General features: G+C 28.7%; 2 protein-coding genes across 2 annotated transcripts in view; one reads left to right on the top strand and one right to left on the bottom strand.

Annotated features, from left to right (window-relative positions):
* LOC129913390 (E3 ubiquitin-protein ligase FANCL) overlaps nucleotides 1-14,268 on the bottom strand; it is a 71,110-nt gene that overhangs the window by 54,033 nt on the left and 2,809 nt on the right. The gene's annotated exons all lie outside the window — the stretch shown is intronic.
* LOC129913394 (uncharacterized) lies at nucleotides 6,620-7,299 on the top strand. Its single transcript, XM_055992023.1, has 3 exons — nucleotides 6,620-6,756; nucleotides 6,816-6,926; nucleotides 7,000-7,299. The coding sequence occupies exons 1-3, from the start codon at nucleotides 6,675-6,677 to the stop codon at nucleotides 7,275-7,277; spliced, it is 471 nt and encodes a 156-aa protein (XP_055847998.1). The 5' UTR covers nucleotides 6,620-6,674; the 3' UTR covers nucleotides 7,278-7,299.

Below are 14,268 nucleotides of genomic sequence, written 5' to 3'. Positions count from 1 at the left end.
AATTGATTTTTCACAAAAAAAAATTTTGAAAAATAGAAAAACTACTTTCTTTATCAGATTTTTATTTTCTTGGCTATTTTGCTTTGCCATTATCAAAAATCAAAACTTAAAAAGTACTGTGCTTAATCTTTTTCGATTCCATGAATAGGTTTTATTTCCATTTAAAATTGGATCTTAAAAATAAAATTTCTTGGTACCAGTGTGGTACCAGAACGCTCATTAGTAAGCCTGATAAAGAAAGTAGTTTTCCTATTTTTCAATTTTCTCAAAAACTAGAAGGCATAGAAACATATGGTTTTCAGTATTTGATAAGGAATTTATTGAGGTAGTTTACTTTATCAATTTATCCCGTAATAAAACCCAAAGTCTTGACATAAATAGTATTCAATGTACTTTTTTAAACTTCTTTTTCACAATTGTTGACTTTGAAATCGATTATTTCGAAAACAACTGATTAAAATAACTTGATTTAAAAACTTTAAATAAGTGTACAATTCTAGATTTTGAAAAAGGTATCATTCGTAACTGTAAGTGTTGCCATTGTTTTTTAATAATTTTTTAAATGCATTTTTAGATAATTGCCCCTCCCGCTTAAAGAGGGGGACATAGATCCTCCCTCCCATAAAAAAAAATGATTGTATTGAATACCTCTACTAAAAACCGTTTTCAATTCTCGGCGCCTAAGTTATCGTACTCGAGCCTTGCGTTGATATAAATTTTTCTCGAAAAAAACACGTTTACGGGGGTATCTCGAAAAAGGAAGCTAATCCGATTTTAGTATGCTGAGGCCTTCAGGAACAAAGCCTCATCTTTAGTTTTTGTCGTCATTTTAGGTCAACCTTAAACTTGTTCAGACTCACTGTGAAATATGGGTGTTATTAAGGGGGGAAATCCCTCTGGATTTTTTTATTTTTGCATTATTTTTTTTTTTTTGCGTAATAAATTCTTTTATTAACCCAAAAACTATTTTCAGTGGTCTAAGCCTTAAATGAAGCCTCAAAAGGCCCTAGATAGTCCCGAAACCTACGCGCTCCAAAACTACCACAGTTCCACCAGTACGAAAACGAAAACCTTAAGCGCATTTTTCTCGAAACGCGTTTTTTTCCGCGCCGTGCAACGTAGCTCTTAAACTAATGAAGCTATCGACTTCAAATAAAATGCAAATGGGAGCGGGTCATAATTCTGCTTGTCAAAATTCTGTACGACAAAATTCTGTGGGGTCAAAATACTGTAATACCATAATTCTGTACGTCATTATACTGTAAATACAAAATTCTGTACGTCAAAATACTGTATGAACAAAATACTGACATGCAAAATTCTGTTTTGTAAAATTCTGTACGGCAAAATACTGTATATCAAAATTCTGTAAAAATGCTGTAAAAAAATATCGTTTTGATAATGTAAAAAAGTGAGCGCGCACTTTTTTACATTATCAAAACGATATTTTTTTACAGCATTTTTACAGAATTTTGATTTACAGAATTTTGATGTACAGAATTTTGAAATACAGTATTTTGACCAACCAGAATTTTGCTGTACAGAATTTTGACTTTCAGAATTTTGTTCGTACAGCATTTTGCACATACAGAATTTTGACATACAGTATTTTGGCATACAGTATTTTGAATACAGAATTTCGCAACATACAGAATTTCGACCCCAACCCGTACTCGTTAACTTATTGGCCATTGCGTGAACCTAAAAGTTCAATATAATTTATACAATAAATATTTTTTTTTTAATTTTTTTTAAACATTGTGTTTTTTTCGTTTTTTTGGTCTCTAATTTTTATTTAACACTTTTTTTTTACTAAATTTAGGTTATAAATTTTATTGGAAAAAAATTTCTTTTTTGATTATAAATAATTTTCTGGACTTGGGCATTTCACGGCGCAAACTGTAGACGCCAACATTAAAGAGCTGTAGAGCCGCCATTTTGTTTTTATTTTACTTCAAAATTGTTTATATATATACTTTTCCAAATTTCAATAAATGCTTTCGGTTTTCCAAAAAAATTATTCAAAAAGCTGTCTTCCAGAGGGATTTTCCCCTTAAACAAAGGTTAGGGAATTATTTTAAACTGGTCACTCATTCGCTTTAATGAACTTGGATAACTTATATTTGACATTTGATACTCCTTGTTAAAGGAGACATGATGGTTTTCAGTTCTAATAACAGAACCAAAATAGACTGAGTACTATTGTACCGATTGTTATTATTTTTCTAATAGAAAACAATAAACTGATTAAATCAGAGACTTCCCCAACGATAAATTTTTTGCTGTCAACAAAATGAAGTGAGTGAATATAAAACCACCCAAGATTACCTATCTAATTAATCAAAGGTTGAGTATTGGCGTTCTGGCAGGTAACCGTTTGAAAACACCTACAAAATTTATGCATGCATTGTTATCATTTATTTTTGTTTAACAACATATGAAAAGTGCAAGCGTACTTTTGACGTAAGATTATGAAAGTTAAAGGGGTATCTAGACTATATTCAATTTTTGTATGTTCTTTAACAAAACGACTTAAATAATTTTCTGATATTCAATAATGGACAAATCTTATACTTATAAATTTCAAAGTAAATATTCTCTTACACAGTATTATTTTTAATCATAAAATCATCTATCATCTTATTTCGCTAAATTAAACCCTCAAATACTTAGTTGAAATTTAAAAAGGATACACACAATGAGGGAAATAATGATACGAAACGAAGATGAGGAAGTTTGCAAAATTTTGCGGTAAATACTTTGGATTATACTTTATAGTATGAAATTCAATACGATAATGGATTTTAACATGAAATACTTTTATTTAGGGTTGATGTTTCAAAAATGTATAGAACGAGATATCTATACATCTTTAAATTGTAAATGAATAGAGGCTATATGGTATAGTTTGCTTAAATTTAAAGATTACATAGGTATGTATAATGTATTTATGTAGTTTAGTTTCCCTTCTTCCATTCTCGTATCATTTATTTTTTTGAGATTTTTAAATATTTAGATTCGAAAATTGTGAAAAACTCAAAATAATCAATTTAATTATAAATTGTTAAATTATTTAAGTAATAGAGTTAAAGAAGAGGACTTAGAAAAACTGATTAAAAAGTTAATAATTTTTTTAACAGTGGTGATTTCTGACTCATTCTTGATGGTTCGTCTTAAATTGTTGATAACTAATTTAAAATCATAAGAGATTAAATATTATTTATTTTTTACTTGGTATTACAGCATCTATTAAATGGTTTTAACCTCTGAACCAATTATTCAATTCATGTACTTGCATCAAAGAGTTTTTAGAAAAATATTTAAAAATTGTTGAAATATTTTTTATAAAATATAATTTTTTATATACAGATAAAATTGTCCAACATTTTTCAGAAAGAAATTTGTTATAGGTCAAAATTATGGAGGTAATTATTCTTTTAATTATAGATTTTTAAGGTTATTTGAAAAATTGTTTATTCTTTCGGACCCAGCGTTACTATCATGTAACATTTTTTTAAAAATTCGTAAAAAATATTAAATTAAACAATTTTTTAGGTAACGATGGCTTAATTAAAAGATAATAATGCCTAGTTACTGGATTATCACAAAAAGTTAGTCAAAATATCATACCTTTAATTTTTTTTATCGAGAAAGGGACTGAAATTCACATTTTTTTTATTGCAAAAAAATTTTTTTTTATATATGGTCATAATTTTGAAAAAAAGATATCAAAAATGTTAATGCAGAAAGTGTTTTGTTTTTTTTTTTGCTTAGAAGAAGTTGCATACCTACATTATAGTTTCATAAAAAGTTATTTTCTCAGTTCTCCGACTTTTTTTCGTGGTCATAGGCAGTGCATGTTACTTACATGTAACATGAGAAAAACACATACGTTTTGATATTTATTATTTTGGAAAATAACTTTTTGCTATTCATATTTCTTAGTTGTGATGTTTTTGACCCGATAATACCGAAAAAACATTTTTTAATATTGATTTTCATAGCTTGGGTTCGAAAGGGTTAAGTAAACAATCAAAATTTAATTGGTACAAATTTAAAACCAAACTTTAGATCTTGGTGCACTTTTATATCTCACTACTTTTTGTGCCAACATAATAATTTTAACATAAGAGAACTTGGCTCTTTTTTTAACAGTTATGTTTTTGTTGTGATTTCACTACTTTTTGCAAGATATTGCTGTACAATTTAAAATCTATATTATTTGGTTATTCTAGCGCCATTCCTAAAAAGATCTCAAGTTTTCCATATTTCCTCATTCTTTTAAGGCAATTCTGTTCAAATATCTATGGATGGGGACCACACTCTCTGATTATAGAATGTCTATGTTTTAAATGATTCTTTTGCATAAGAACCTACCAAGCTTTATAAAATTCTATCAGAAGTGCTCTATAACATTTGATGAAAATTCAGTGAAAATGAGTGGTTACCACGCCCCCCCCCCCTGGCTAAAATTCTTAAATTTTAAATTTTTCCTATTGTATAAACTACCAGCTCTATATCTCAGGAACTACTCATTCTCTAGGTACCTGAAATTTTGTAAGGAGTTTGTTTTTGACTAGTTCAACAAATGGAAAGAGTTTGACATTTCTGACATATTTGGTATAGAAGTTAGAGGGGGGTCGAAAATGGCCAGAGTTGTTTCCTGTAAATAAGGGTGTAGTGCCAAAGTTGCTAGAGAACTTGGCTGGGTTCTACCGTGCCCCTTGATACAGTGGCTCACAGCTTCCAATATAAAAAGAGTAGGTAGGTATATTTCTTAAGGTAAAAAATATATGTCCGAAATTTAAATGTATAGGTTTACAGACCTATTTTCAGAGAGCAATTTTTTATTTTAGAAATTCAAAATTAACGTCCATATTCTCCCTACTAATAGAAGAGAGACAAAATTGCAGGAATCAATGTTGTTGCATTCTTAATCTTTATATCATGTCCGACTTCAATCTCCAGAGTTCATTACCTAGTTGATCTAAGTCAACCAAAACTACTAATTGGCTTAACTACTTAAAATTTCATACTTTCAGATGAAGTGAAAACAAATAGATTCTACAATTAACGTTAGGAAACAACGTATAACACACTTGACAATGTGAACTATGAATATGAAGTAGGTACTCGTGCACCAACAAGATAAATTACCTCCGATATTTTCTGACTTCTAAAGTATAGCAAATACTAACTCCTATTCCCTGAATGAACTTATTTTGATAACATGTTAGATAGTGGAAATTAATTAAGCTCCAGTTCAAAATTTGGAACATAATAAATCTATTTATTACCTTCTTTGTTTTGCTTCTTTTAGTTCAGATTAATTTAAAAAACGCATCTTTTTATTTTAGAAAACTATTTATTTTTGGCCTAAAAGAAGCAAAACAAAGAAGGTAATAAATAAAATAATTATAAAGTTCAACATAAAAAACAAATAAAATATATAATAAATCTAAATCCACCACATTAATTCTTATATTCTTATTAACATTTAAGTTGACATAATAGGGGTATTCACGTAAACGCGGAAAACCCGTAGAATTTTCTATCGGTAGAAATGAGCTGTCAAAATTTGTATGGGAAAAATATTCCGCAAATCATAGAATTTTATCTCACAAATTTGAAGCAGAAACCGTAGAAAAAAAATCAGATAAACTTTGGGTGTGTTCAATCACATATCGGATACGCTATCTGGGATCCCCGTATCTGGAATATCATTTTGAACGCGATTTATGTCTTATTATTCACATAACCACAAATAAAATATGTTAATATTGAAAAGAGAATATTGTTTTATTTGAGCAAAATACATTTTTTTAATTGTTGTATAGTACTTGCAAAATTAGCTTGACTCATTTTTTTAATTAAACAAGTTCAATTCGACGTTTAACAAACAGCTGTTTGTTCCCCTTGTTTACGCAATTATTTTCTTCTGGGGTGTTCATTTAAACCTTTTGCGGAATTTTCTATTTTTCTGCAAAGTAGAAAATTATCTCGTTACGTGAATACCCTTAATAAAAAAGAATTGGTAGATATTATCTCATCCAATTTCATAAAAAATCTTAAATTCAATCTGAGTCAACAATCTTTTTAACGCCACCAGTTATTTTAATGAATTGATATCATACATACGCCTCTGCAGTAATGAGTGTTTTATCAAAGTTTAATAACAACGTAATTTTGATTAGATACATCACCATAACAAACAAATTCAAATAGTTACTTTGGAGGTGAATCACCTCTCAATACCCATTTTTTAAAATTTAACTCAGTCCATTTGAGTCACTCAACTTATCTCATAATTTAATCGATCAATAGAATAGATTTAATCTCATTGTCCCAAAATTAATCTTTAATTCTGACTCACTTGGTTAAAAGTCAAATTTTGCATTTATGCAATCGACTCATAAACTTCTAAACAATAGAATTTGAAATAAGGTTGTGTATATCTTTTAAACACTTTCAATCATAATCATAAAACAAAATTTAGTACAAATGCACTCGAAACTAATTAGAATGATAAGATTACAAAAAAAAATTCAAGTTGACATATATCTTGCTATAAAAGCGATTTGAAATTTTAAGCTAATCATATTCAATACGATTCATTTGAAAAGACAGTTTGTAGCTCATAATAATTTAACTAAAAATTTTTACTTGTTTCCAAAATGATTTGCAAAGTTTTGATTTTGGCTTTGAGTTTATTGGCCTTCAGCAGAGTTGGTGAATCAAAAACACCTGTACGAAGATGTAAGTCATACAAGAAAAAAACCTTATTTCAACATTTTAAAAATCTTTTATTCTTAAAGGTTCAGGAGATTTTCCATTTCCCTTAAACGTTAAGGTCGATGATTGTGAAGAACTACCTTGCTCTGTTACTAAAGGTACAACCACACACATGGAAGTACAATTCGTTGCAGGTAAATGTTTTTTACATTTTTTACTTATATACTTTTTTTTTTACATAAAACGATTTATTTAAATAATTTTTAGTAAAAGAAGAAACTCATTACATCGAAACTGATATCCTTGTGACAATGCTTGGCATAAATGTTCCTTATGAGTTACCTTCGGAAAATGGTAATGTTTGTAATAATCTAATGCATGGAGCTTATTGTCCATTGTATGCAGAAGAAGATGTTACTTTCAATCTTCAATTTCCAATTGATAATAATTTTATACAAGCAAATGTAAAAACCGTTGTTAAACTAAGAGATGCAGAAAATGATGTAGTAGCGTGTTTTGTTGTTGATATGAAAATTAGTCAATAACTTAGATAAATTGTTTATTTTAATAAGCTCAAACATGTCATACATAAGATTAAAAATAATAATCTATTGTACTTTTATATTTTAAGTTTAATTTTTAATAATTTTAGTTAATAATAATATAATTTAAGATATATAACCCTGCCAAAATATATAAGATACATTTGTTTATATACACATTTGATTATTAGAAACAATAAACTCAAAACTTTATATAAAATTTTAAAAAATGATTTTAAGTGGATGAAAAGCGCAGAATTGTAACTTGAGAAAGTTAAAAAATTAAAAAACGTGACTCTTTTGTTTGTTGTGAAATTGTTCATAAAACAGTTTGAAAAAAATTGTTTTTCTTGTAGGTACATGATCTTATTAAATGCTAATTAATTAGAAATATACTCGTCTTATTATCTAGCGAGTTAAGGCTTTGATCAACTTGGCCCTGAAATCCATTTTTCATTATTTTTTTAATATAATCTTAGATTATTTTTAATTAATAATTTTGTTCCTTTCTCATGGTTTCGTAAACATGTGTGGTCTTAGTAATTTAGCGTACCTACAAATAATAAGAAACAATTTCGAAACTTGAATACAAATTCTATAACCGATCACAGTCTTGACTGAAATTGGTGTGCATAGATCTTATGGATGTATTAATCTAGGTATTAAATGACAAACAACATTTTATAAATTGTTGGAGCCGTTTTAAAAAATAAAAGTTTTTTGTATACAGGGTGTCCCACAGTCACCGCCCCAAAATTAAAACCATGGATTCCTGAGGTCATTTGAAGTCGAAAAATTTAAGAGGTAATTATATTAATTTATATTTTTTTATTTTGTTTTGCTGAAATTACAATATTAATATTTGGTGGTCCTTTAATATTCAAATATAAACGCAATTTATTTTTAATTTGCCAATATATTTTGAGGTATAAACCTATAGCATCAAATAGATTAATTAACTACTATTCAACTCACCCAATTAATATGAAATATAACACTGTCAAAAGTTTCATTAGAAAAGTATTTTCATTCAGCCATAAGATTTTTATGGAAAATAACATAGAAAGAATAAATCACATTTTGATTGAAAATAACTATCCTGTTCAAGTGATAAGCACTGAGGGAAAAAACGCAACGTAAAATGTAAAATGTTCAACGTTGATTTAATGTTGAAAAAATTAACATGAAACTTCTTCAAAATAAAATTGAAACAATGTAAGACATTTTTCTTATTTTTGTCGGATATTCAGCTTTTGTTGCATTTTATCACTCTAATTTTCAACAGTAAGCAAGTTGGTAAAGCATTATTTTTCTCTGAAAAGCCCTGTTTTGTTGCTTTTAAATTGTAATATCTTCAGTTCTAACTTCAACTTTGGAAACTTTTATACATCTTTAAAAACTGCAATAACACGACAATTTTTCAAAATAATAAACCAGTGCCACACCATACAAATTTTTTTCAGGGTGTTGCTCTGAAATAAAAGAAAGAAATTGAGTTTTTATAAAACATAAAACTGTTCATTAATTTGCAGCAAAATGGAGTATGAAATAAAAAATATTTTGATTAATTAATTATTTCTTATTATTAGGCAATGTTTTAGTGAATAAATTGTGAAAAACAAAAATCAATTATGAGCGGAAGAAGCAAAATACTGTTGCAAAGTCGGGATTTTTCGAATTTTCACAAAAACTGCATTAAATCAAAAACCGTAAGGATTTGGGATGAACAAGTTACCAAATTCTGAGAGCCCTTAAGTTGGCCTATCAGCATATTTCGTTTGATCCATTACTTTTGGGACACCCTGTATAAAAGTCTTAAAAAATTTTAGCAACTTGAATTCTAAACGCAAGTTCTTGCGTCCGAATCGTGTATTTAATTTCTTAAATACTCCAGATTCAAATCTTCAAATTGACTTTAATTTGTATGATTTCTGACATTTTTATTCGTTTTGAAACCCCTCAGGTTGATTTAATGGAGGGAATTTCGTATACTAGTATTCAGAATAATTTAATTACATCATAAATGAAAGGAACGCAATAAACTTTCCAAACTAATGCAATTTTTTTTTCTGCAAATTATATTTTCCTGGCCGTGTCCTTGCACAATTTCCAAACAATTCACTGGATCTCTTGTGTGAAATTAAATTTTTAACATCATCATTTTGGTCTTCAGTATAATAAGAGTCTTGAAGAAAAAAAATATTCACATTTTTATTTATAACGAAAGAATTTTCATTATCATTACAGCACAGCGCGGATGGATGTACCTACCTACACAATATAAAAGTTATATTTTTTCCCAGAGAAAAAAAAAAATAAGGAATATGCAAAAGTCGCATAAACTGGCTCTTATGGGAATCTATTTTATCATCGTTTTACAAAACAATGACTTTTAACTTTCGAGATTCGTAAACTACCCTTATTTTTATTTTGCAAATAAAAAAATATTCTCAACCCTCACTCTCATCACGATGATGATGACGATGACGATGATCCAAGAATAAGTTTGCGATAAAATTTCATAAAAGAAGATATTTTCTTCATCCTTACTTTCTTATTAAAGCAAATTGTGAGAGGTTAAAAAGTGTTGCTAATTGACGCAAGAGGCAATTGTTGAAGTCTTATTAAGTCCATGGATGATAATGAATACTCCCAGGTGAAATGGTGTGGAAAGTGATGATGTTAAGTTGCAGGAGATGTTAAACATCCTTCCACGAAGGCATGAGACTCTGATTTATTATCTTGGCTATGGTCATGCTGAGAGTATTGTGGTAGAAATATGGCTGAATGAAAGAAGAGTATTTTTTGTTTTCTTTGACAAATAATTTCTTGGGTCCTAATTAAGAGACGTGGATTATACTTTGAGAAAGTAAAAAAAAAGAAGAAATTCTTTATGTTTTCGAGTGGGAGTGGAGAAAATGAATAATTTTAAACTTTTAATGATGAGTCTGTTTTTGACAAATTTGAGTGTTAATATGCAAAAAAACCTAAACAAAGCCTGCAATGCTTGGATTTAAAAATATTTTCTTGTTTGTAGTCTGTTTGCTTTATTCGAAACTTTAAATCATTCCAATTATTGTGTATCGGTTTATAAATGGGCAGAACACAACAAAGAGCATTCATAGGGATGCAAACGATACATCGATGTTTTCAAAACATCGATGTTTTTGTGAAAAACATCGATGTATACATCGATGTTTCTCAAGCCGATACATCGCCGATACATCGACGCTAAATTTGCAAAACATCGACATCGTTCATTTTGTTACTCGTTTTTCTTTTTTTGCATAATAACAGAACTTGAACTCTCAAACTCAATCTTTTTTGTCTAGTGTTCAAAGCTTCAAAGTTTTGTCTGAGAGAGATGCAGATGATTGGGATTTTGATATATGGAAATATCAAAAATAACTCATAAAACATACAAAATAAATCGTCTTCAACGACAATCAATACAACTATGAGTGAAACAGAAGTAGAAATGTACCTCTCATCTCCTGTTCACAAATTAAAAGTGACGCAATGTTGTTTTGGCAAGATATGAAAACTCTTTTTCCAAAACTTGCACTGGTTCAAATGGTATATCTTCCTATCGAAGTTACGTCTGTTCCAAAGGAACGTTTGTTTTCGGAGGCTGGGGCAACCATCACCCAGGATAGAAACAGGCTTCTGGGCACTAGACTGTCCAAACTTCTTTTCCTGAACTCAATTTCTGAATTACTTTCTACCAAATAAATAAACAATGTAAATCCAATGTAAGAAATAATGAGCTCCGTTTGCTTAGAATTGATAGTATTTATATACTATAAATAAAAACGAAAATCGTATTAAGAAAATATGTTTCATTTTGTTGATAAATTTTTCTGTTTTGTGGTCTTAAAACTGAATTCAAGTTAGGTTTTTGGGTTTTAAACAGATAAGACATACAAATTTTGTTCTTTAGATACAGTAGATCGTATTTATGTCCAACAACAAAAACATCGGAAAAACATCGATGTATCGAAGATAGAACCGATGTTTTTTAACATCGATGTTGTAAATAAAACATCGATGTTTTCAAACATCGATGTTTTTTTTAAAGATGTTGCATCCCTAATGCATTCATCAACTAACCGCCAAGCACCTAAAATAGTGTTGATGGTGATAGAACTAGTATCAATTTGACGCATTGTTATATTAAGTTATATGAGTTTATTTCGTTGTTCAAGAGCCAATTTCATACAAATTACGAAAGTTGTAAACACTTTTTTAATAGGTACAAATATGAAAATCAAAAAAAAAAAAAAAAGACAAATTACAAAAAGAAACATAAAATTCGTTACTCAAATAAAAAAAAGCAATATCTTACATCAAATTGAGCTCCAAAAAAAAATGCAATTTATTTTATTTCATTGAAATTCGTTTTTAGAAACAAAAATTTCAAAACAGTTAGATCCGTTTGAAAAAAAAAACTATTTTAATAAATAATATTTTGAAAAAAAGTTTTAAAACAAAGTTAGTATGTTATTTTTTGACAGTTATTAATTAATTAAATTAAAAAAAAAATTTAAATACAAATTTAACACCATTACACATAATTAATAAAAAAAGGAAAGGCACTGGATGCAACCGAAGAGTTTGAGATCTACAAAGCATACCAATTAGAACGGGACAACGGATACACTATTTAACACGGCAATTCAAATCTACAAAGAAGGAAGAAGACAAACATAATTAGTGGAGTCAAATTAGCTTTATACCTCGGAATCCAGAGAAAGTCGATGAATTTGCAAAACGAGTATAGGGCTGTATTATTAAAGGGTCAAATAAGAAAGTTAAAAAAAAAATTTCACCGCTCTCGATTACAACAGTTTTATGGACCATTTACTGTCATTCCGTATGAAAGCGTTCAATCGGAATTGCTGTCTCATTTTACATTTTGCTCAAACTTTGTAGGGATGTTCTCTGGGACTGTAACGGCCATATTATTCACTCTGGATTTAGTTTGGATTTAAGTTAATTTTAAATCCAATCCATTTAATCTGAATTTCATAAATCCAAGGATTTAATTTTTTGGTCATATTATTCACTCAAAAAAAATTATGTGTTTATTCAATAAATTTTGTATAATTTGCATTTATTTTTATTTTTCCTTCACAAAATACGTGAAAAAACAACTGAACACTGTGAAAATTAATTTTACATCTGGATTTATAAAGTTAAACAGACCTCCAGAGAGCAGTTTAAATTTGTTTGGATTTAACGAGATTGGATTTAAAAAATTGGATTTAAGATTGGATTTAAGTAGTGAATATTATGGACTTGGATTTATTTTTGACATTTGACATTCATTACATCCAGATGTATATTTTAAACTAGTGAATAATATGGCCGTAAGGAAGCAAATCCATGATGATTTAATATTAAGTTGCGTGGTTTCTCCGCTACCAGCATTTGAACTTTTGCAAAACGTCATTTTCTTGATACTATAGTTTGGCGTCTATTGAAGATATCGAGTTAATTTTAGATTTATTTTGTTGAAAAATATCTATATTTAATATTTGGTAAGTATATGCCTCCTTCATATAATAGCCAAGGTTCTGGAGCCAGTAAAAAACCATGAAAAATCAGTAAAATTACCAGTTTTTCAAAAATTGTTTTGAATTCAGGGATAATTATTACGTAATTTTTTAAAATTTATTAAAAAATTACTATTCTTAAGCTTTGAAATGCCGTTTCAAACAAAAAGATATCTATCAGATATGGGAAACCGACGAAGTTATGAACACCAGAGTTATACGCGATGGAGTTACGCGCGTCAAAGTTACGAAAAACCGAAGTTACGAAAGACCGAAATTACGAAAAACCAGAGTTACGAACACCAAAGCTATGAAACGATGTTTTTGGGTTGGCAACCATTGAGATGAACGATATACTGGAGGAACGTACCAAAAAGCTAGAGCTTATAGGTTGAGTCAAGGCAAGAAAAAAATTGTATGGGACGGGGGTGTCTATTCCCCTCCGTTTAGCCGGGAGGGGGGATTTTATAAAAAAATTACTATTTCTTAATTTTAAATCAAAATATTTTAATCAATTCGTCGCCCTAGTATTGGAGTACCGTATACGCCAAATTGCATTTTTTGAACTAGGTATGCAGTCGTATGTTTTCGAAGTTGCTCTTTTCAAATCTGCTATCCGTTTTTTTTCTATCTTTTTTCGTTGCCGAGATATTCACTATTGTTTTGACAAAAACAAGAAATTTTGGCATTTACGTCAAATTTTTCATGCAATGCAAGAAAATTTTGAGAATTGTTTTGACGTACGTTATGTTTTTTTTTTTGACGTACGTGTATATGAATAAAAGAAACTTCTGATTTTCATGGCGTATACGGCAAACTCATTTTGGACAAAAATTTAAATATTTTGACAACTAAACGAATTGCAGATGTCCAATAACATGTATATAAAAGACACATTTTAATTATATATCATACTAAAATATCAAAAAATACCAGCGGTTAGTTCTTTCGCAATTATCTTCCGAACATTTAAATGCGATTTCCCAAAAATGTAAAAATGGCGTATACGTCACTTGAATACAAGGGCGATGAATTGTTTTGAAATAATCGATTTTAAAGTTAAAATTAGGGAAAAAAAACTTAAAAAAAAAAAACACATTAAAAAACAATTTTGTCAAGACTGTGAATTTAAATGCAAAAATGAGTGATACAGAAAATTGCCCCAATTGATTTCCTATCAAACACTGAAAACTATGTTTCTATGACTTCTTGTTTTTGAATAAATTGAAAAATAATTTTTATTTCATTTCAATGAAGAACTACATGTTAATTCTAGAATTTCAACCTTGCATTAGGATTAAGTAATTGCAAAGTTTTTGTACCCTAATTAACAATGAAAAAGTTATTTTAAGCTTTTATTAAACTTCTATACAATATTTAAAAATAATTATTATTTTGCCTCTCATTTCTGAATAAATTGGGATCTGTCAATCTTTACT

This window comes from Episyrphus balteatus, chromosome 3, assembly GCF_945859705.1.
Source record: "Episyrphus balteatus chromosome 3, idEpiBalt1.1, whole genome shotgun sequence".
NCBI classification, from domain to species: Eukaryota; Metazoa; Arthropoda; class Insecta; order Diptera; family Syrphidae; genus Episyrphus; species Episyrphus balteatus.
The sequence above is the reverse complement of the archived record's forward strand: the minus strand, read 5'-3'. Positions and strand labels throughout refer to the sequence as shown.